Source organism: Tachypleus tridentatus, chromosome 6 (assembly GCF_004210375.1).
Source record: "Tachypleus tridentatus isolate NWPU-2018 chromosome 6, ASM421037v1, whole genome shotgun sequence".
Classification (NCBI taxonomy): domain Eukaryota; kingdom Metazoa; phylum Arthropoda; class Merostomata; order Xiphosura; family Limulidae; genus Tachypleus; species Tachypleus tridentatus.
In genome coordinates, this window is record NC_134830.1 from 32,681,014 (window position 1) to 32,705,122 (window position 24,109).

Consider the following 24,109-nt stretch of genomic DNA (forward strand, 5'->3'; position numbering starts at 1 on the left):
TTATGTAAATGCTAGTCTGTGTTATGTTATTGTAGTAATAAAATATATCCCGGAACAGCCTATTTACATTCCTGTATTAAGGAAACAACTAACAAACACACAAGCTTAGATACATTCAATGATGGTATTTAAATAACACAACGTGAAAAAGTTAATTATTGTACTGACAGTAATAATAATAAATCTCCAATATTAGATCCCAGCCGTGGGAACGTTATAATGTGACGGTCAATCCCACTTTTCGTTGGTAAAAGAGTAGCCCAAGTGTTGGCGGTGGGTGGTGATGACTAGCTGCCTTCCCTTACACTGCTAAATTAGGGACGGCTAGCACAGATAGCCCTCGAGTAGCTTTGTGCGAAATTCCAAAACAAACAAACAAACAAACAAACCAATATTAAAAGATATTACATCTCTTATTATTTGTTCAATTTTATTATTGTTTAAATTTGTTATTTAATTTTAGTACCATGAACTTCTCAAATTTTTATCCTCACTCCAACTTTCTATGGCTTCAAAATATCGTTTCCTCTTGAGAAAATGTGTGGGTCACTGTCAACCCTCAATAAAAATGAAAAACAACAACATTGAGGGTGAATAAATACAACTATCAATAGCAGTAATGGACTAACTAGGTGGATGCAAGTATATAAATACGACCCACAGAGATACGAACAGCCATAGCTTCCAAAAACACACAGAGTGATGCAGACATGGTGGGTATGTACTTGTCAACCAGAAGTGCCACACCTTCATGAATTCGTCCAACACACAACTTGTAATTTTGGTATAAAGAAAGCTGCCGAAAGATGACTACATTGGCAGGTCTGAAAAATGTTTCCTCTAAATACACGTGGATGATAGGAATTAATGAAGGCTTCAATGTTATCTAAATTAGAGCGAAAACCTCGACATGCACACTGTATCAAAGTGATCATTTTTATTTAGAAGGAGGAGAACTAGGTGGATAACTATTTTTTCTGCAACCAATACGGTGTTTTTTAGTCGAAAGAGATCTATGGAAATTAACATGGGGTAATAGGGCAGATCTCTCTCTGAAAGAAGAAGCGTTCAATGAATAAAGACGTGACCAAATAATGGTCCTGCACCTCTGAGCCGATGAAGATGTAGTTACTGGATGCAAAAGGAGTAGATGTAAACTTGTGAACTCTTGCATTTATGGAGGGTAAGAGAGAGACTTTTTACAGGGTAAGAAAAAGGTGCTTTGGGAGGTACGGAAAGATCCATCTGCATTCTCACTGTAGCAGTGGAGCAGAGTACAACAGCATATGTCCAAGATGTAACAGGGACAACAACTTCTGAGCCTGAAATGTTATTGACTGTCTACAACTGCTGTACCTCTTTTTCCTTTATTCAATGAGGGCAAGAACTGAAGTATGATGGTTGGGAACCACTACAGTTTATGCACGTTTGGTCCAGTTGATATTCGTAGATGTTATTAACGTTGCCTCTACAACGAGTACCCATCAACTAACCGCGAAAAGATGTCTTAGAGTGTCCGAACTGTTGACACTGAAAACATCTGAGAATATCAGGAATATAGGGTCGCACCATACAGTTGAGATAACCCGCATTGATAGAGGCAGGTAAACGTGGTTAAACACTAGTGGTGGAAAAAAAAGTGGAACATCTTGAAAATGTCGTTCGTTGTATTTTATTATAAAACAGAAAAATATCAAAAGCTATATGTTTTTAGAACGCACTCGGTGAGATCTGTTCAAATACGATCCCAAATTCTAATTTTAGCACTTGCATTCGTAAATACCAGAACTTGACATGATGTGAATTGCATATTCTCATAAAAAGTGTGCATCTGCTGTAATTTCTTAAACATTCTTATTCCAATTAGCCAACAAAATTGTCAAACAAATTTCTTTGCAATTGTGGACTCATTAAAAGATGTCTTAGAAACATGAGAATTGATGTTATAGAATTTCCAAGTCAATTGCCTGATATCAATCTAAGTGAAAATGTATAGGTTGAGTTAAACCGATTTACTAAATATCGCAAGCCAAACATGAAGATGAACTTTCTGAAGTGCTCACAGAAGGATGGCAGTCAATCACTCGGGAATATCGCAAAAATTCATTGAAAGCGTGCCATGTCGATGTGAAGCAGTACTGAAATCGAAGGGAATGCTGACTAAATATTAACTTGTGAAACTGTTTTGTGTTATTTTGAGTTTCATTTTTACGTTCGATTATTGCAAAAACTTGGTTGATCATTTTGTAGTCTAATTAGAATAAGAATATTGAAGAAACTACAACAGGTGCACAACACTTTTTATGATAAAATGTAACTAAAATCATGAAAAGTTCAGGTAGTTACGAAATCTAGTGTTAGAATTAGGATTTGAGATAATATTTGAACATACTTCGTCAAGTGCATTCCAAAATCATATAGTTTTACATATTTTTCTATTATCTAATAAAAGATATTAGAAATTAACAATATTTTCAGGGTGAAACGTTTTTGACCTCTGCAAAGGTCAATACAAAAGCATTGATATACAATATAATTCTGTCTCTTTGAATGGAGATACTTCGCACAGCTGAAATTCTTTGGTTTGAGAAATCAGTGAGTACCTCCAACTTTGAGATGTGAATTACATTCCTCTCACCAATTACCCACAGAAGGAATTCAAAGTAGCATGGAGAGTAACCTCACTAGATATATCCTACTGGACTTCGATTTCAGGAGTAGATTATTGTGTCCTGTTGTAGCTATTTCGACTAAAATGTCACTTAAATGTAAGTTTTTCACTGACTTTGAAGAGCCAGCAAACTCTTCTAATCCCTTCTAGGTGAAAAAGTGAGACAATTGCCCCAAAGGTCTGTCAGAAAAAAAATGAAGAAACAGGGTAGGGTGGTAACTGCAAATTAGTGTTTTTCAAACGTGATCGTTTTCTAATCACAGCTTTTTATGCTTTTTAATTGTCAGTCTGTGAGAGATCAATAGGAAAAATATAGCATTCAATGTCCACTGACCCAACCCACCATGGAGCCATACGATGGGATGCATTACAATGTCAAAAAAGAACAGTGAAACTACATCAGGGTTTCGTGGACACTATACTCAAACACCAGCATCAGATACAATGTCCAACATTGGTACTTAGTTTACCTTAGTCGAAAAAGACCAGTCGATTGACCCCTGGGGGAGCCACTCCAATGCCGCCCGTCTACAGGAATCAATCAATTACAGGATGATGTGTTGCAGTATCCTTGATATAATTCTTCTATCAGGGTGACACTTCTTAAGCACCAGGATTCTCTCCTCCTCTTACTAAGTACAACAAACACGTGTGAGTATGTTTGTTGTATATGTAACTATACTTTATTTTGCAAGAATTGAGAAATAGCTTAAGACGCGAGGTGACGACACAAAATGATAATACTCAATTCTCTCAGTTCTGTTTCAACTTGAGATTGATTTTTCATACTTGTTCTGAAAAGGAAGATGAATCTAAGAAAGGAGAATTTAGATACACTAATGTAAAGAATATCTTTAAATGATTATCTTGTATAATTGCAAGCAAGACATATATCTTAAATAACTAATAATCTAGAACTTTAAGTATTTATAAGCATTAGACATAGTTTGATCAATTCGTAAAACTATAAAAAATCTATTAAATTCCGCTAGACAAAACTTCCGGTCATCATAAAATATATCATAGGATCAAAATATCCAAGAAAGCTCTTTTGTTAAGGATTTGCTAAAATGCAATGAGTTTGTAGATTTGCTTTGAGTGAAACAACTGAAACTTTTTAAAGGCTAATTGAGGTTAATTAAAGGGACTGTTTTTAGTAGTTGCAGAATATTGGACACTAAAATTTTAGAGAGTGACAGATTTTAAGCAGTACATAACTGTGGTAGGAAAACAAATAATTCTCTTTGAACCTATGAGTTCAAATTTTGGAACACTCGTGTACATATAAGAGCAAGGAAAATTTGATAAAAATATATATAGTACTAAAGATGAAATAAACAAAATTGAGAATGTTGTCCAACGTACAGCAAAAATGGTTTGTTTCGTTGTTACTTGAATTGAAAAATATCAAATAGCCTTTTTTTTCTGAAAAAAGAAAGTATGAAATTCAGTATTATTTCCTCCATTGAGTTGGTATAAACAAGTAGTGATATATATTCATAACTGATAAATTTAAGAAACACATTTTATTTATATATCCACAAGAGTCTCAATTTTAAATTTTCTTTTAATATTTAAAACTGATATTCTGTGTCGTATAACAACTTCTAGTGATGACGTCAGATGATGTTAAAGCGGACTGGCAAAAAAGACACACCCGATAATACCGAAAGCCTGGAAGGGGTTAGGCTAAATCTAATAGTCGAAGTGTGTTGAGAGATGGTGGTAGTTATCGTGTTTTATCGAACTGTTTAAGTTAAATTACAATTAAATGAGAATGAGTGTTATAACGAAGGAGGCACAAATGGGTGTCGATCCTCATGAAGAAGTGAAAAAATTACAAGATTTAGTGAAAAAATTGGAATTACAGAATCAACAATTACGTTGTCGCCAACGTACACCGCCGACACGGGACCGAATAAGCCCAGGTAAAAATGAGGGACGAACCAATGATTCACGGACAAATAAAACCCAACATTCTTTTAATAAAAACACCGAAAAAGCGGATAAACCAAAACGACGTGAGGGTTCTTTCAAAGAGGGAGATTTTATAATTCTTGATGAGTTAGATTTATCAGATGAAGAATCATGGTAAGTTTTCGCGATTATTAGTGATACATTTGTAGAACAAAATGTATTTTTGTTACTTTGTATTGCTATTAGTATTATTACCCTAAGCCTAGTCTTGCAAAATTGTTATTTTCGTATTAAGTTAATACTAACATCCGATCCGTGAAAGCTTTGTTATAAAGTTTATTCATTGTGACGAGAAACCCAGTTGAAACAAAAGTGTATTCTAGTATTTGTCGTAAGTATTTGAAGAGTTGGCAGGCGTCAGAAGATTGGAAGTTGGTTAATATTACTACTCTTCTTTTCTTCTATTCAGGTAATTGTAGGCTTATTAATCTTACGCTATTGCAAATGTTTTTCAAAACTTGATAAAAGATGCTTTGCAAATTTATTTACAGAGTTTAAAATTGTGTTGGATAACCAACATAGTTTCATTTGGATAAAGCCTTCCATTACTAATCTTTTGACGTTCTTTAAAAATCTTGCTACTTACGTAGAAGAGGTTAAAGGTGTGAATTTGCTATATAAAGCATGCATCTGGATATTCAAATAGAATATGACAGGGTACCAACTGAACGGTTTGCTAAAAAAATTATCTCTGTAGGTGTGGGAGGTGAGTTGGTTCACTGGATTGAAAAAGTAATGCAGTTAAATTAAAGGTGTTAATGATTAAACTTGACAAATATTTTATTCATAAGGACTGGCTTTGTTTTCTTTTCATTTTAGTGAACAGTACATTAGAAAAACAGCATAGATGGGTTAACAGATCCCCTTTTGTCCTTAATGTCTGCTTGTGTATATAAATGTCAGGTTTTTGGATGTAGTTGGTTCAGTGAAACTGCTTCTATTGTTTTACAAAAGGATTTGGATAATTTGTAAAGTGAGAAAGTAACAGACAGACAGCATTTAATTATGCTAAGTATGAAATCATACATATGAGCTACCTTAAACTATAATTACCTCTTATGATGCAAATTAATTCATTTGTATTATGGCAAATCCTTAGTGTTTTCATTGATCAGTCTTAAACTTTCCAGTGGATGCAAGCAGGATTCTGAGTTGTGTATATATGTTAAAGAATGTTACTTTTTGTATGAATATCTGATTAGGCCTCATTTAAAGAATTGTGTCCAGTCGTGGCTTTCTTACTTTATTTGAGGAGTATATTAAGCTGTTGGAAAGGGTTTATTGAAAGGCTACAAAAGGATGACTTTTTGGATGAAGAGATTCTTATATGAGAACAAGTTAAGGTCCTCAAAATTATTTTACTATGTTAAAAGGTTTATAGGGATATGTTTTAAATGTTAAAAATTAAAAGCAAATTACTGTTGCATCTTTTTCCATATTTAATGGTAAGAGTGCTAGAACAAGGGAAAACAGATTTAAAATTAGACTTGGTGGAAGCCACCTGCAAATTAGGCAGCTTTTCTGTTGCTAACAAGGTGGTCAGCTTTGGGAATAGACTGCAATCAGTGTGATAAATCTAAAAGGATTTGAAGATTTGAAGAGAGAGCTTGATAAGTACTTTGGAAGTCATAGTTGGCAGTAGGCAGATGGATGTTTGAGTAAATGAATGGGACAGTTGTGATGGCCCAAGGAGTCTCATGTTGTCATTGAAATGTGTTGATACCTAGATGGAAACCACTGTAATGTATCAGTCATGCTATTACTGTTACGAAACCTGTTCTAAAATCACCATATCATGCTCGTATTATGGAAACACTGTTATACCAACTGATATTACTTCCCAAGCAAATATTTCCCAGTCTGTATCATGGATTTATACCAATACTACAAATCATACTGATTCATAGTCTTTTCTTCAAAATCATGCACAGACTCTAGTTAAGTTGGTACAAATTTTATTTTTGATGCTCAAAATATTTTTCCAATCAGTTTTATTAACAAGAATTAAAGAGTAATTTCAAAAATTAATTTTAACTTGCTCAGTTTGTGAAATCACTTGTAACTTTTTAAAAATATCAGAATGAAACTTCACTACATAAATCGACTGTGTATTTTATCGCTTAAAAACAAAAGTCTGATTAATACACTGTTAATTAAAAAGACCAAACTAAATACATTCTGATTGTACAGTTCCTTCAGTTGACAATTTATTAACAATGTATACAGTGCTTTGTTATTGATAAGGCTTTTCGACTTGTATTTATTACGATAACAATAAACTTTACACATGTTCTAAACTCTTGGGGAAATGTTTTCTAGTCCTGGAGCCTCATTATTTTTTTTTAACTTACTGGTATTTTCTTAAGCTCCTAACTAATGTAATTAATCATCTTGTTCAATCCCGTTTCCTTTTATTGGCTTTAAAAGATTAGTGATATTCATTAAATTAGTGAAAAGTGAAAAAAAACAAAATGGAATTTAATAACCTAGCCATCTCATAATCATCATTTCTCACAGGCCTTACTTCCATTCTTATATTTTGCTTTTCAGTGTATTTAAAGAAATCTTTCCTACCAGTTTTAACATACACAGCCATTTTTTTCTTCACATACCTTTTTCAATTACTGATATCCTGTCTGATCAACTCTCATGAACTTTTGTATCTCATGTCTTTCATCAAACCAGTCAGTTTTAACTTTTTAAATTTAGGCTTTCATATATATTCTTATATATATATCCTTAGTAGATACCTCTTGCATCCAGTGTTCTAATTTTTTATTCCCTTTTCAGAATGAATATTTTTATGTGCACAATTACCAAGGTAGTGTGCTGATGTGCACTACCAATGTTTTGTTTTTATAGAAGGCTGGGTGTCATGTTTTGAACATCAACTCTACTGGATTGTTAAGTTGCTTTGCAGTGCTAATAATTGGTTATTTGGGCTTTAGATCTATTGACTGCTGGGGTCAATAAGGCCATCAACTTATGCAGCCCAGTAAATGCCCTTTTAATGACACTCTTTTTCTGTCTCATCCAACCACCTACATTCCAATTAGCTTGTTTTTACCTAATCCCTGCTAAATGCACTAATGATATTTTCTAAGCTAATCTTCTGTGTGGTACCTTGTTAAAAATTGTTTGAAAATCTAAGATGATTTCTGTCATCTAGGTAACAAATAATATCCTTGAAAACATTTAATAGATTAGTATGCAAGGTGTGTCTCCAGTGAATCCATGTTGGCTTTTTCTTAATTTTACATTTCATTAACTAATTTTGTTAGTCTCAGATTTTTTCTGCCAGACATATCATATTGTTCTCTTTAAAAGTAAGAGCAACTTTAGCAAATCTCCAATCCTTCCATTGTCTATTGACTTACCAAAAATGAGAGGTTTGTAAATCTGTCTTTGAAACCCTGAAGAAAACTGTCTGGTGTTGGTATTTTATCTCGTATTTCAGTTTAAAACGAAGAAATTGTGTATATTTACACACAATTCAGGCCAGTTGTACAATTTCCTGTAGAATGCTCATAGTAGCCTAACATATTCTCTTGTAGGAACAGAGGAGAACATGTAAAAGCTGAGACATCTCAGTCTTTAATAAGTTCTTTGCCATCAACATCATTTAAGATAATATCTATTTTAATATTTTTCTCATCTCAAAAACCCCTCGGTGTGGATTCCTGTACGTGGTGAGGGACCTCCCAGGGAAGGTTCTGTTCTATCTGGTTACCTTCTCTGGGATCTAAACATCCACCCACGTGTTTGCTGTGCGTGGCGACCCGTGAAGGGGAGGAGAGGATCCTGGTGGTTTAGGGGTCCAACCCTAACACACCACTTTGGCCTCGAATTCCTGTAGACGGGCGGCCTTTGGGTGGCCCCCCTTGGGTCAATCGGCTGGTCCACTTGGGCTAGAGTCAACCAAGTACCAGTGTTGGAAGTTTTCAATGGGTGTTGTGGACATTGTGCCTGATGCTGGTGTTTGGGTATAGTGCTCACGAAACCCTGGCGTTGCTGCATTGTCCTTGCATGACTTTGTAGTGCGTCCCCTTGTAGGGCTCCATGGTGGGTGGGGTCAGTGGGTACCGAAATTTTTCTTTTCCTATGGATCCTCCAAAAATTTAAATAAAATTCTAAAAAACCAGTCAATGGGTAGCGACCACGCCTTGAATACTCAGAACAGCAATCTTCAACATCAGTAACACACGCACCTCATTTTCTTATATTACATTCTCTTCGGAAAACCTTTAGGGCAAATGTCCCCTTTTTTTATTCAAAAGGGACTAGAGGGACTTGCTGGCTCTCTAAAGTCAGTAAAGAAACTTCGATCTGGTGACATATTGGTGAAACATCCACATCCCAACACAGTGAACTCCTCTTGAATTCAAAGGCAATTGGGGATATACCTATTGAGGTTACACCCCATGCTACCTTGAATTCTTCACGAGGAGTTATTGTTGAAAGGGATTTGAAGAACGCTCCCGAGTCAGAGGTTCTCGCTGGTCTCTCCACTCAAGGAGTTTCTGCAGTGAGGCGATCTCCACTCGCAAAGATGGAGTTACACTGCCAACAAATACCCTCGTTTTAACATTTACTTCACCACGTGCACCTGCCACCATCAAGGCAGGTTATCTCATTTGCAGGGTTCGCCATACATACCAAACCCTCTTCGATGTTTCCAATGTCAGAGATTCGCCACTCAAAGACATCTTGTCGTGGTTCCCTGACATGTGCTCGTTGTGGAGGCAAGGACCACGATGCCTATGACTGTGACATGAACCCACATTGCATAAACTGCAATGGTTCTCACCCCTCTTACTTTCATTCTTGCCCAAAATGGTTGGAGGAAAAAGAGGTGCAGCGTTTGAAAACAACACATAACATTAGTTATCCTGAGGCTCGGAAATTGCTGTCCACAACTCCATCTCGACATATGCTGCTGCACTTCATTCCACAACTACAGTGGGAGTGCAGACAGATCTCTCTGTGCCTCCAAGAGAATTGTTTTCAAAACAAATGAAAAGCCTTTTGATCTCCGTGGTTAAAAAGGTTGATGAATCGACTTCCACACCCATCTCTGTTCCTCCCATACCTTCCAACAAACCTCAAGATCCACGTCCTTCAGTTTCAAATACAGGCATTTTTTCTGATACATCTTTTTCTCCCACCACAAGAGACAAAACAATTATTCGTTTTGCGTCCTCAGTCACTGGATTCCCCTTCCAATAACAAAACCTGCCCACCCGACCCAGAGCAGGATCCATGGAGGTTGATAGACCTCCTCCGACTAAAACAGTAAAGAAAAAAGACGTGGTCGTAAACCGAAGGGTTCTCCAGCCACTTCACCTACTCGTTCTTAAAAATGGCCATCTTGATACAATGGAACTGTTGAGGTTTATGTTCTAATCTGGATGATATCAAAACGCTGATTGCTTCCTACCATCCTGTTTGTCTTTCTTTACAAGAAACATTTCTCAAAACTGCTGATACTGTCTCCATTCGGCAGTTTTCTCTGTACAGAAATGACAGGTTGTGTGATGGTCGAGTACATGGAGGGGTGGCACTGTTGGTTGATCAACACGTGCCCACCCTGTCTTTGGCACTCAACACACACTTGGAGGCTGTAGCCATCCGTGTTTCCTTGGGTCATACCATCACTGTTTGTTCTCTGTACCTGTCCCCTGGAGAGACATATGATCAATCAGATCTTGATGCTGTCGTTGAACAGTTGCCATCTCCATTTCTAATCCTAGGGGATTTTAATGGACATCATCCCCTCTGGGGAACTGCTATTATTGATGAGAGGGGCCGATCTGTAGAGCGGATGCTCTCTGATCACAACCTTTCTCTTTTCAATGCTGGTTCTTCCACTTACTTTCATGCACCTAGTCAGTCCTTTACCGCTATTGATCTCTCAGTTTGCTCCCCTTCATTATTCTCCCATTTTTCATGGAGGGTTGACAGTAATCCACTAGGCAGTGATCATTTTCCGATCCTTTTGAGAGAGACTGGCCATGGTCGATGCCACCCTACCCGCATGCCCCGGTGGAAGCTGGATCAGGCAGACTGGTCCACTTTCACTGCTCTCACAGAACTTGATCCTGCCATCGTAAATCAACCATCAATAGACGACTGTGTAGCAGCGGTAACTGACTGTATTACACATGCAGCTGCTCATTGTATTCCTAAAACCTCGACACGTTTTCCACGATATCCTCGTCCGTGGTGGAATCCTGCTTGCCACTTAGCACGGAAGGCTCAAAAGCGGGTCTGGGATACTTTTCGTAGATATCCCACACTTTCAAACCGGGTTGCTTTCCAATGGGCCCGTGCACATGCTAGGTGGGTAAGACGTCAAAGCCGGAAGGAATCTTGGATTAAGTTCACAACCAGCATATCTTCTACCACCAGTTCCAAGATCATATGGGACAGGATTTGAAAGGTTAATGGGCACTACAATTCTGTCCCCCTCTCGATCTTACTCTCTGATGGCCAGGAGGTGACTGATGTTTGGAACATCGCTAACACTCTAGGTGAAAGCTTTTGCCGGGTATCTAGCACTTCTGCTTGTTCCTCCAACTTCCTGGCCATCAAGACTCGGGCAGAGTGATCATCTCTTTCCTTTCGAACTGACTGTTTCTTTGACTATAATTGTCCCTTTACCCTGGTGGAACTAAAAATGGCCCTTCATCGGTCTGCCAGTACGTCTGTTAGACCTGATGATATTCATTATGACATGCTGCACCATCTATCTCCTGCTTCTCTTGATGTCCTTCTGATTGTTTTCAACCAGATCTGGCAGGAGAATGTTTTTCCTGATGCCTGGTGCCAGGCTATTATATTACCTTTCTCTAAGCCAGGGAAAGATCCCAAGATTCCTTCAAACTACCATCCAGTTGCTTTGACGAGCTGTCTTTGTAAGACATTAGAAAGGATGGTTAATGCTCGTCTTGTTTGGTTCCTTGAATCAAACAACCTCCTCTCCCACCCAGTGTGGGTTCCGTCGACAGCACTCCACCACAGACCACCTAATTAGCCTTGAAACATCTATCAGAGAAGCCTTTCTCAACCGCCAACATCTTGTATCAATATTCTTTGACATAGAGAAGTCTTACGACACAACATGGAGGTATGGCGTTTTGCGAGACCTCCATACATGTGGGTTACGTGGCCATCTACTCATGTTTATTAAAAAATTTTTAATGGACAGGAGATTCCAAGTTCGTGTGGGTTCGACACTTTCCCGTTCTTTTGTACAGGAACTTGAAGTCCCTCAAGGCTGTGTATTGAGTGTTACACTCTTCAGTATAAAGATAAATGCCATCACTGAACAACTCCCTCTCACTGTTGCGAATGGGCTGTATGTCGACGACTTTCACATCTCATGTCAGTCGTCAAACATGAGATATATTGAGCGGCAACTACAAACTGCCCTCAATTGTGTACAGAAGTGAATTCTGGCGAACGGCTTTAATTTCTCTCTCTCCGAAACTGTATGCATGCACTTTTGCTGTCGACGGGGTATTCATCCTGATCCTGAACTTCATATCGGTGAAGTTTTGCTGCCAGTGGTTCCGGAGACCAAGTTCTTGGGGCTTATCTTTGGTCGTAAACTGACCTTTATACCACACTTAAAGCAGCTTCGGGTCAAATGCACAAGAGCACTGAACATTCTCCGTGTTCTCTCTTCTACCAGTTGGGGGGCAGATCGCTGTTCAATGTTAAAGGTATATCGTGCTCTTATTAGATCGAAACTCGATTATGGATCAGTGGTCTATGGCTCTGCCAGACCCTCGGCCTTAAAGATGCTGGACCCCATTCGTCACCAAGGACTTCGACTCTGCACTGGGGCTTTCCGTACCTCTCCAGTTCAAAGTATATACATTGAATCTCATGAACCTTCTCTAAACCTTCGCCATTTGCAACTATCTTTACAATATACTTCGAAACTTCATTCCTTACCAAAGCATCCCACCTGGAAATGTGTTTTCCCTCCTCGGTGGGCAGTACTTTTTCAGAACAGAAGATCTGTCATTGCTCCATTTGGCCTTCGCATCCGGGCGCAATTGAATGAATTGGGTCTGTCCTTGGATAACATTACAGATTCCACAGGTCGGCCCATCCCACCATAGCTTATTACAGCCCCCAAATGTGAACTTTCTTTCAGTCACCTAAAAAAGGCAGATACTCCAGATTGGAAGTACCGTCTTTTATTCAATGAATATCTTTCAAACAATCATTCAGTTCCCATTTATACAGATGGTTCCAAATCAGGTAATTCAGTGGGCTCTGCTATGGTTTGCTATGGGTCAGTAGTTACACGCAGAATCCCTTCTACAGCTTTTGTGTTCACTGCTGAACTGTATGCCATATCTCTTGCCCTGGATCATATTGCAGCTGAGCAGTACTCCAACTGCACTATTTATACTGATTCGCTTAGTTCTATACTTACCTTGGAATCGCTACACGTTAGCTCACATCATATTCTCGCTGATATTCGAAACCGACTGGCCCATTTCTCATTAGCAGCTACTTCAATCCAGTTTTTCTGGATGCCAGTCTATGTTGGTATTTGCGGGAACGAGCTTGCAGACATGGCAGCTAAATATATCTGCTTCAGCACCATCACTCCTGTGCCTATTCCGTACGTGGACTATGGTGTTGTCTTCAAGGCTCGGCTCTGTGCCAGCTGGCAGTCCACTTGGAGTGAGCAACGCGACAACAAACTTTTTCAAATCAAACCCAAAATTGGACTTTGGCCATCTAGCTTCCATACAGTTTGGAAGGAGGAAGTTGTTCTCACTTGGCTATGCATTGGTCACAGTTTTTTAACACTCAAATCACTATCAGCCACGTTTTACTTTTTTACAATTCTCAACGACGGCAATATTTTAAACATATTTTTTCCCAGGGTCAGTCTGTAACATTGGACAGAGTTATTGGTGATGGTGACTCTGTCCACCTTGATAATGTTTTTAATTTTTTAATGGCCATTAATCTTTTTAATCTCATTTAAGTGTTGCATATTTATTCATTACACCTTTTTAATTGTGGTTTCTTTTTTACAGTTTTAATCTCTCTCATTCAATTTGACATTGGACAATGGCCAGAACATTAAATAATTCGACACCAGGACTGGAAAGGCCAACTTCAGGTGACTAACGCTACTGTTTGAACTACTCGTTAGTCATCCTGGCGAGTTGTTATTATACTTTTGCTGCATATCATTTCACACTTTTACTACATTACCTTTTAGTACTGGCCATATCGACTCATAACCCGGAACCAGGACTGGAAAGGCCAACTTCAGGTGACTGACGGTGGTTTTTATACTTACCTGTTAGTCTTCCTGTCGGGTTATGATCATTACCATTTTGCTTGAGTAAATATTTTACAACTTTGAAGACTGGATGTCACCATTGGTTTTTACACCATTTTCTGTTTTAATTGCTGTTTTGTTTTTACCTTCATTTACTTTTACAAATTCTACTCCATTTACTTGACTTTTATCTTTTTACTGGACATTTGGCTACTCATTGTTACAATTTTGCTATGTATCTTTTAAGACTTCTATTCTTTTACATTTTGATATTGGTTGCTATGACACATAACCCGGAACCAGGACTGGAAAGACCAACTTCAGGTGACTGACGGTGGTTCTTGAACTTACCTGTTGGTCTTCCTGGTGGTTTATGATCATTACCTTTTTGCTAGAGTAAATACCTTACAACTTCTTATACTCTGCCTTCTATCTTAACGTTGTAGACTAGGTGTCAACATTGGTTTTATACTTTTTTGTTTTACCTTCATTTCCATTTATGTCTATTACTACATTTATTTATATATATATTTTTTACATTTTTACCGAATGTCTGGCGCAGATAGCCTCGCTGCTTCGTGCCATAAAACACTAAATCAATCAATCAATCAACTCATCTCAAAGATAAAGAAAATATTTGTCAGTTGTAATTTGTTGGGCAGCTGTTTTGTTTAAGGCCCTTTTTTATTACCTATATCTTTTTTAACCAAAGCTTTTCTCTTTTCTATAGTTCTCTAAATCTTCTGTCATGCCTGTATATTTGAACTTTGTAACTTATTTGTGATTTTCTCATTGATAAATTAGGTCTTTCATTTTATTTTATTTTTTATTATTTTAGGAACATCCCTATTTAAAATTAAAAGTAATATTTTAAAATTTTCCAAATCTGTTCCACAAACCTATTAACTTATTATCCCAGTTCACTTCTAGTAAAGCTTGTTTCATGGGCTCAAATGACTTGTTGAAAATTAGGACATATTCTGTATGTTAACATGTAGCAAAACATAAAAACCTAATTATGCATTGACCACTCTTTGACAAATGTGCTCTTAATTATAACTTTGTGTAACAATATCCTCTTTATTGGTTAACAGTAAATTTAACATCCCATCTGGTTGTTCTTCACACCATTTCATACCAGAAACATTTTGAATCAAGCCAAGAAAACCTCACACACAACTGGACTATACATAATCCCAATTACTGTATTTGAAATGTTTCCTATAACTATTGCATCATTATTGTTTGTATTAACCCTGATTTTTATAAGTCATTACACAGTTTCCAATTGACTTAATTTCTTTCACCAGGAGACGTGTAACAACTGCTAATTAAAAACTTTCTATGCTTCAACCTTCTTTTTACAACTCTTGTAGGTAAAATTTCTTGGCTACATTTTTTGTCCTCAGTCCAAATATTTTGTAGCTTATTTACCATAAAAAGAATTATCCTTTTTGCTGTGAGCTCATGCAGTTTATGGAAATAAGGTTATGAATTTCACTTGTACAATAATGTGTAGTAACTCGAAGATTCTTAACGTATCCTTTCAAAAACTGGTAAGATCTTCATTAAAGATCCCAAGTATCTTGTTGTTATGTATTATAATTTGATTTATTATGTTGTGTACACTGTGTTAATGCATCAAATAGCCTGAAATTTTAACTTGGAAGTTAATTAAATGTTGATATGCATTAAATTTAAGATATCTGTCCACAAGATTGATACACAGTGTTCTATCTTAACACGAGTATATTTTAATGTACAAACAACAATACAATTTATAATAACAGTTGTTACAAAGAAAGATTTATGTACAAAAATTTTATAAGCTCGCAAATAATATTCAGGCTTTTATCTGGTCTGGAACTAAATATTGTATTAGGAGTCCAGGTCTGTGACGAGCAAATTAATTCTGAGTTGTTATTGTTACACTTTGCTTAAGTTAGTAAGCTAGCTGTCTATTCTTGGCTAGTCTCATGCCACTTACAAGCTGACATTTTACAGAAGAAGATACTTGTGCTAACTTCTGAAGTTAATTCACTGAAGTTAAATGGTGTGTAATATTTGGTCTATAAACATTCCTGATAAAATATCTGTAGTTTTCTGATTTATAAGCATTTATCACAGTTATAGCTTCCAAGAGTTATAGTATACTAACTATAGCTGACCATCAATATTCTGTAAAACTGTTTCTCAGCTAGTTGATTTATAAACTTGAAGGAAAATTCTTAAAAGTTCAGTTGGCCTATTAGTATTCGAAAATAAATTGGTGCATTTGTAAAATATATATTGTTGATTCTTACTCTCAGGAATCTTTTGCAGATTTAGAGAACTGGGGGTGCTTGTGTAATACGTGCTTAACAGTCTAAATTACATACATTATATAATATATATATAATATTAAATCCTTTACACTTGTACACAAATAATTAAAATTTTATAATTATGTTTTACTAAAAATGTTAATTTTCTATTGTAGTTAATTGCAGTCAAGCTTAACAAATTGAGCAAAAGGGATTTTCATTTTAAGTAGGAAAATACTTTTTTTTGTTATATAGTTTCATATTTCATTTGCATAATTTCTAGAACTTTGTGAAGGATATCCAAAGTTTTCCTCATCTTATAGTTTTCATATTTCATTTGCCATGATCTCTAGAACATTGTGAAAGGATATAAATTTTTTTTAAGATGAATGCTTATATTTTATTTTTATTTTCTTTACTATAATGCTAACTCTAGCTATTATCATCAACGTACAAAGCTGCAATGTTATAAAAATTGAGAAAGAAAAATATACAACTTTTAATTTTTTGTAAAATATCTAAATAATTTCCTTTTGTTAATTTGTAATTTCATCTCTTCATGTGTAGTTAATTTTTTAATGCTTTATTTATGATTTTCCTTTCTTGTCTTTCATAACTTATTTTTTACCATGACACAAGTCAACAGTGACATCGAGCCATATTACTTTTTTTTTTCTAAAAACATGCAACCCTTCAGCAAAATTTTCATTCAATGCAAAATATAAGCCTTGAGAATACAAAGTATGATGTGGTTTGTAAAATGTTTAAATTATGCATTTTAAAACAAATAATATTAACTAAAATATAGTAGTAAGACCTAAAGTTAATTTAAAATATATATCTTTAATTATAACATATTTAGGTAAAAAATAACTGTAGGTGCTTCAGCCAATCAAGCAGCCAGTAATACAGTAGTACATTTTAGGTACTGTGATGAAAACTTGGCACCTATTTCAAAATAATGATTTTTAGTTTATACTGTAAAAGGACATTGTTTTAACTGTTTTATAGGTGGGTATGTAACATTTACATGGAAAGAATAAAGTTCAAATTCAAACTGTTTAAGGTGGGAGTGGCAGCTGTCATGGGTTGAAAAGAAATACTTGTTTTAACCCTATTAATTCAGAGTACTTTAAAGAGAACAAGTCAAAAGGTTATATAGACATTTTTGTGGTTAGATGTACCTCTACTTTATTACTGTTGTACTATTGAAGGTACAGTGAGCCAAAGTGGAGATTTTTTTGTATCTTGTTGGTCACGTGACAATACATCTGAAGTTTTAAATATTTTTTTAAAGGTTTAGTTGGTAATAGAGGACTTAAGACTTGGATAGAATAAAATTTTGAATCACAATACACATTATGATATGAAAGTTTTTTTAATTTTGAATGTAACTCAGTAACTTGTGTGGAAAAGTGTTTAAAGGGGCTCTCATTGCAAAAGGATTAGCTGGTTCTCTTGTTTAAAAAGTGCATTTTTCAATAACTTTTAGCTTGGGCTTAAAAAAAATGCTACTATCCAAATCTAAAAGTTTTAGTAGTTCCCATTGTATCATAGTCTTCCACTTCAGCTTGAACCTGGACTCATCTCTTTTATTCCTAATACTTCTAGCATTTAAATAATGGCAGTTAAGCTTATTATTTTGATCTATATTGTTTGTTTAAATCTTTTAATAAAAATACTTTAAACCATTTAATAGTCATTAGCCAAAAGAAGCTGAATTAGCTACTGTCCCTGAAAGTTAAGTAACCAAATTAGAAGCAAAATTCACTGCTGAATAATCTTGTTAAGAATATTCTGATTTAAAAGCATTTATGAATGTGTTGTCTATTACAGCAGTTAGTTGCATAAACTTTGCTTAGAGATTTCCATGAGATTGTTTTATTATAACATAACATGTGAACAACAAAGAACCATCTGTTTTTAAAGCTGTCTTTACACATTCACAGTTGGACAAAGTGAAAATGTATTGTCACTCTTTACCTCTCATAAAATCATAATTGCTCTCTTAAACTTTTATAAATTGATGGTTGTACTACTGCCAATGGCAATTCATCCCATAAATCAAACCACCCTTTTAGAAAATAAGTATTGTAACAGGAGCCTGATCATAATTTTTTTTCTCTTTCATCCTTTTAGTTTCAGAATATAGCACAGAGAAATCAGAGTTCATTATCCAGTTCTCCCCAGCTAATCACAGTTGGTAAAGAAAGATTAGTTAATATTTATTAATAAATCAGTATTGCCACAGTAGGGATGTTTATACCAGTGATGAGTCCAAGCAGGGTTTCGTGTAAATTGCTAGCTTGCCACTGAATTTGGCAACTAAATTAATGACTAATGCCAAACCCAATCATTACCATTTGGGCTTCATCTTTCATAAATTCTTTGTTCTGAGTTTTTTTTTCTTTACTTTATTTCATTACTGCCTACATCCACAGTTGCCAAACTTTGCTCTTCATTATCAATACATACTGTTGCCACTGTTCAGGTGTTGGAGGTTATAGTGCTCAATAAGCTAGCTATTCCACCAATTATGAGTTGTTTTTTTAATGTTTCTGAAAACATTTTAAATGCACTTGCATATGTCCATAAAAGGTGGAAAGCTATGTACTCCCATAGCAACTTTAGGTAGCTACCAATCACCACAGAGTAATTTCCATCACATAACAAACATAGTTGTACTTGAAGACTACCATAGAAATTTTTTGTTCCATAATTTTTGTCCAGCTCCATATTCAAACAACCCATTTGTAAAAGTCAATTGATCCACAGTAGAGATATGCTCAGCTTCTTTCATGATTAGGTCCATGATTTAAATATTCTTGCATCTCTTGACTGTTTTAGTTTGAATCTAACATTTTGGCTGATAATTGACATGGAAACATCTTGGTGGTTGTAAAATGTCATCATCAATCACTGTTCTTCAGCTGCTGACAGAAATGATTTCCACAAAGTATTTTTATAGCAGTATCCAAACATGTGGATAATTTCAGAGCATTGGTTTGTCACCTTCTTTGACAGTGTGAAAGACTGACTGAAACAGGCTCACTACTCAAATCAACTTACACTCAGTTGTATTGGCTTGACACTTTAAAGATGCACAGTCTTTCAAATGCAGCTGTTTATAAAACATTGAAAACTCCAGCATTCATACATGAGTTTGTGTGACTTTATGCTTATGAATTATTTACCCAGTGAATCACTGTTCCCTGGTTATCATTAATTGTAATTGTTTTTTTGAGTGCTGCATCTTGGGTTGGATGATCATATGAAGAGTGTCACATCATTGTCACCTTAATTTTGCAGTCATAACCATCTATGCACAGTGGGCTAAAAGCTTTCTGTCCAATGTAGAAAATATTCTATTTCATATTGTATTTTAAGGTTTAAAAAAGTGGTTTAAAGCTACTATGAAACATACTGATTTAAAATTTGTAACCATCAGGAACCACTTGAATTTTTACTTATTTTATAGTGGATGGTGACTATTTGTGTTGCAGCTTTTTTAAAAATCAAAATGCTTAGAGGCATAAATCATTGCATTTTGTCTGAAAGTGAATTTTTCTAATGTTGTCTTAGTAAACATGGAGTACAAAGTAAGTAAGGCTTAATGCAATGTATCAAGTAACCATGTTATTAATTTAGTATATCAAGTATTACTACTGAGGCATTATAAATTACAGATTTATTAAACATAGCATTACAAAGTAACAATAATCAGTAACTAACTAATACCCTGCCAGGATGTTGCCTATTAACCTCAAACATGAGTATAGCTATTAAAAATTTTCAATAGTAACTCACACCAAATAATAACAATAATGAGTTAATAAAAATTGGAATCAGAATAAAACCCTCATTAATTAAGTTACAAAAAACAGTGCTATTACACTTCATAAGAAATTTAAATTCAATCACCAGTAAATATTGAGTGAATATTTATAATAGTCTGTTTCTTTTTATAATTGAATACCACTTTGCATATTTTAGCTCTCCAAATAATCTTACTTAACAGCAGATTATAAATTTTTATTACCTTATCAGACTGTCTGATTACATAAAACAACCACAAACTGTGTATTTGATTTAATAATCATATGTGAACTTAATATTCTTATATATATATATCTGTGTGTATGTATCACCATTAGGGGAACCTTTTGTTGATATCTCTATATAGAAAAGACTTAATATTTAATATTGGCTGTGTGGGTGAGTTAACATTTAAGGCAAGTGATACTGAACTAAGCAATATGGGGAAAAATATCAAATTAATAAAATCAACACCAACAAAGGAAATTGAAATTTATTAAGCATGTGAGATGGCAATTTCTAAGTAGTTTGATGTAATAATCTTACTTATTCTTCTCTGTATCCTGTATCCCACAAATTTTATTTGTATTTCAAGAAAAAAATATTACATTAACTCCCAAATGGTTAAAATGAATGATAATGCTTTGTAGTGTTTATATAGTGAACAATAAATATGTGGATTTTTTGCATTTGATTTTACATTTTGACAAGTGCTTCATCATTTAAATAACATAACTTTTGAAAATATCTACATTTTCCTGTCTTGTTTTTAAAATTAGTCTTTTAATGAAATAATGCCAGATTTATTTGGTCACTTGGACATTATAATTTTGTGGAAGACTTGACTTTGACAAGCGGGTGATAAATGAAGATATTCACAAAAATAAGAGTAAATTTCTGTATTGAAAAATAAATGTCTATATTCTTCTGAAAGTTCTTACCCACTCAGTTTTTTCCATGATATTCTAAGCTATTATTATTATGTGTGATAATTCCTTAGATCTTTTTCAACCTGGCTTAGTTCTGTGTAACCAATCATAAGTGATAGTTAACACACACTCTTCCTTATAATTGAAACATCTAGAATTTTTTAAGAAACTTGAGAAATAATCTAAAAGTTTCTAAACTACAAAATATCTTCAAATTTCCACAGCTTTACAATAATTTGAGTTTACAAATGACAGACTTGTAGCAAATTCCCAAATTCATAATCTGAAGACAAGGAATTTACATGTAACTCAAATTATAATGCTAGAAAATAACTGTTAGTTATCTCAAAAGTAGGAAACCTCTCCATAGCAATCAGAACTTAAAATTTTTAACCTGTATAGTGTATCAATTATTTATATGTAAATATTTTATTATTTGTAATTCATTTTAGGCTTCTCTACAATCATCTGAACTTTAAGACTCTTAACCTATATAACGTAACAGTTATTTATATGTAACTATTTTGAATTCCAGAAAAGTAGTAGCCAAAGATTAACATAGCTGTACACATAACAGCTGAATTTACAATTACAATGCACAATTCATCAAGAATGGCCATAACATACTTATGTTCAGAAAAACACAATATCACATATGACCTGCAGTCTGAAATAACTGTGTTGCTTAACACGCTTTGCAGACTTCTGCTTAGTATTCTTGGTTCCCTTGGCTTGTCAAACACCTTTTTTTTCTTTTTCTTTTTTTTCTCCTAACTCAGGAAGGATGTCATTGCTTACTCACTTCCTGACCTCCTTATTGTCATAGTTTGGGATAGGGGGCCATTTTGAGGTACAGTAATATGTTTGAAATCTAAATGTTTAGAAAAAAATTGAATCAAATGCATTTAGACACTTTTCTCTGCAGGACCAGGCATTTTATTTCTTCATTTTGTAGCATCCAAACAATTTCAAACATTATATATCAAGTAGCATAAGTTTTTAAAATGCCTTTCTCATAACGTATGTTTACAAAAGTAGTCAGTTGTAATCAAAGAAACTGGTTTTGGAAAGTGTATGTGTAGAACTATTAAGAAAAAAGTTAGCTTTCCAGTCATTTTAGCTTAGTGTTTTCTTAATATATTATTCTATGGCCATGATCTTGTGCTAACATAAATGTTTTGTTTACTCAAATTACAAGAAAATTGCATGAAAGTCTGTCCTATTCATTGGAACAAGTTTCATACTTGTTTGACAATGGTAGTGGCATTAGTATAAGTAGTTATGCCACTTTCTTTTGCTTTATTATGAATACAAATATGGGTGTGCTGTAGCACATATTTTGTATTGTTACATGTAGAATCATTGTGGTATCAGTCTTAACAATAATGCAGTAGTATACATCTTGTATATAATTTAGATTCAATCAAAAGATTTAACATGGAGATATAAATGTTTGTGTACATATGGTAATATGTACATGTATTTATCAACAGCTTGGATGATAACCTACATCTAATTATTAATTATTCCATGTCATATTACTCGACACTGATTCCTAATTATTTTATGCCTCATGTTTCTCTGCTAACCTACTACTGCCTTCAGGATAATCTTTAGAAGGACTGTTTCATGGTAGTAGTGGCCAGGATTCTTTTCTAAATCTTTGTAGAAAAGCTGGAGTGTGTTATTCAATCATCTGGATTCCCCTGCATTAGAATTTGAAAAAATGCTAGTTGTAATTTTTCAAGAGGTGCATCCAGCTATTCTGAATTTCATGCTTTGAGTACTAGATAATTATTTGATTAACAAGACTTGTCTTTCTGTTTTAGCATATATTTTTATCTCCATTTTCATATTATTCCATTTTATTATATGGTGTTTTCTGGCTATTGCAGGTAGATTGGTATTATAGAGACTTGTATGCATATCATGCTTTTAAATTCAAAATTATCTTGGTGTTTTTGTTTCTTCTATGTTTTGGAATATTATAAGTGCTATTATTTTGCACTTCATTGAGCCTTTAAGTAGTTTGATGTGTTTTAACTGTAATTATATTTTGTTGTGGTTTCAGCTGACTGTTCTGAGTTTATACTGTTTACATATCTTCTGTATGTTTTCAGTGATCCCTGACATAAGGAAATATGGCTGTAGAACTAATATTCATCCTATTTTAGTCTCAGTGTTTGTCTTTATTTAGCATTAAGGGAATACATTGCTAAGAAGTTGGATAGTGATGTTTTGTTCCTTTTTTTCAGCATTTTGTATACTATGAATGCTCATAATTTTGGGAAATATAGGTTATTAGAGGTGTTTTGATTTATAATCACAGTATTCAGAAATACTGTAAACTATTGTGGTGTAAGTTACATGTCTTGGTAACTATCACATTGAGGAATTTTTTTTTTTATTTCCATTGTGAATTGGTATTGCTGGATGTTTTTGTTCAGGTTCATCATTGATTGTAGAGTAATTGTTTTATATGTCAGTATTCTGTGTAATGATAACAGTGAACCCATTATTGGGCTTTCTTGTTAGTAATGTTTGTCTTTCATAGTGAAAATAGTTTTGTTGATACAGAACATAACAGGCTCCATTGTAATATTATATGTAATGGTTACTGAGTACTGGTAATTGTAGTGAACCCATTATTGGGCTTGCTTGTCATTAGTAATGTTTATCTTTCATAGTGAAAACTGTTTTGTTGATACAGAACATAACAGGCTCCATTGTAATATTATATGTAATGGTTACTGAGTACTGGTAATTGTAGTGAACCCATTATTGGGCTTTCTTGTTAGTAATGTTTGTCTTTCATAGTGAAAATAGTTTTGTTGATACAGAACATAACAGGCTCCATTGTAATATTATATGTAATGGTTACTGAGTACTGGTAATTGTAGTGAACCCATTATTGGGCTTGCTTGTCATTAGTAATGTTTATCTTTCATAGTGAAAATAGTTTTGTTGATACAGAACATAACAGGCTCCATTGTAATATTATATGTAATGGTTACTGAGTACTAGTAATTGTAGTGAACCCATTATTGGGCTTGCTTGTCATTAGTAATGTTTATCTTTCATAGTGAAAATAGTTTTG

At 34.6% G+C, this 24,109-nt stretch overlaps 1 protein-coding gene across 3 annotated transcripts in view; it reads left to right on the forward strand.

Moving 5' to 3' along the window:
- The first annotated feature begins 4,297 nt into the window (after window positions 1-4,297).
- LOC143252204 (SLAIN motif-containing protein 2-like) overlaps window positions 4,298-24,109 on the forward strand; it is a 66,549-nt gene continuing 46,737 nt past the window's right edge. For all 3 annotated transcript variants that reach the window (XM_076503972.1, XM_076503973.1, XM_076503974.1), the window contains exon 1: window positions 4,298-4,762. In XM_076503972.1, the coding sequence (XP_076360087.1) occupies window positions 4,443-4,762 (320 nt within the window). In that variant the 5' untranslated portion in view covers window positions 4,298-4,442. The remainder of the gene's footprint in view (window positions 4,763-24,109) is intronic.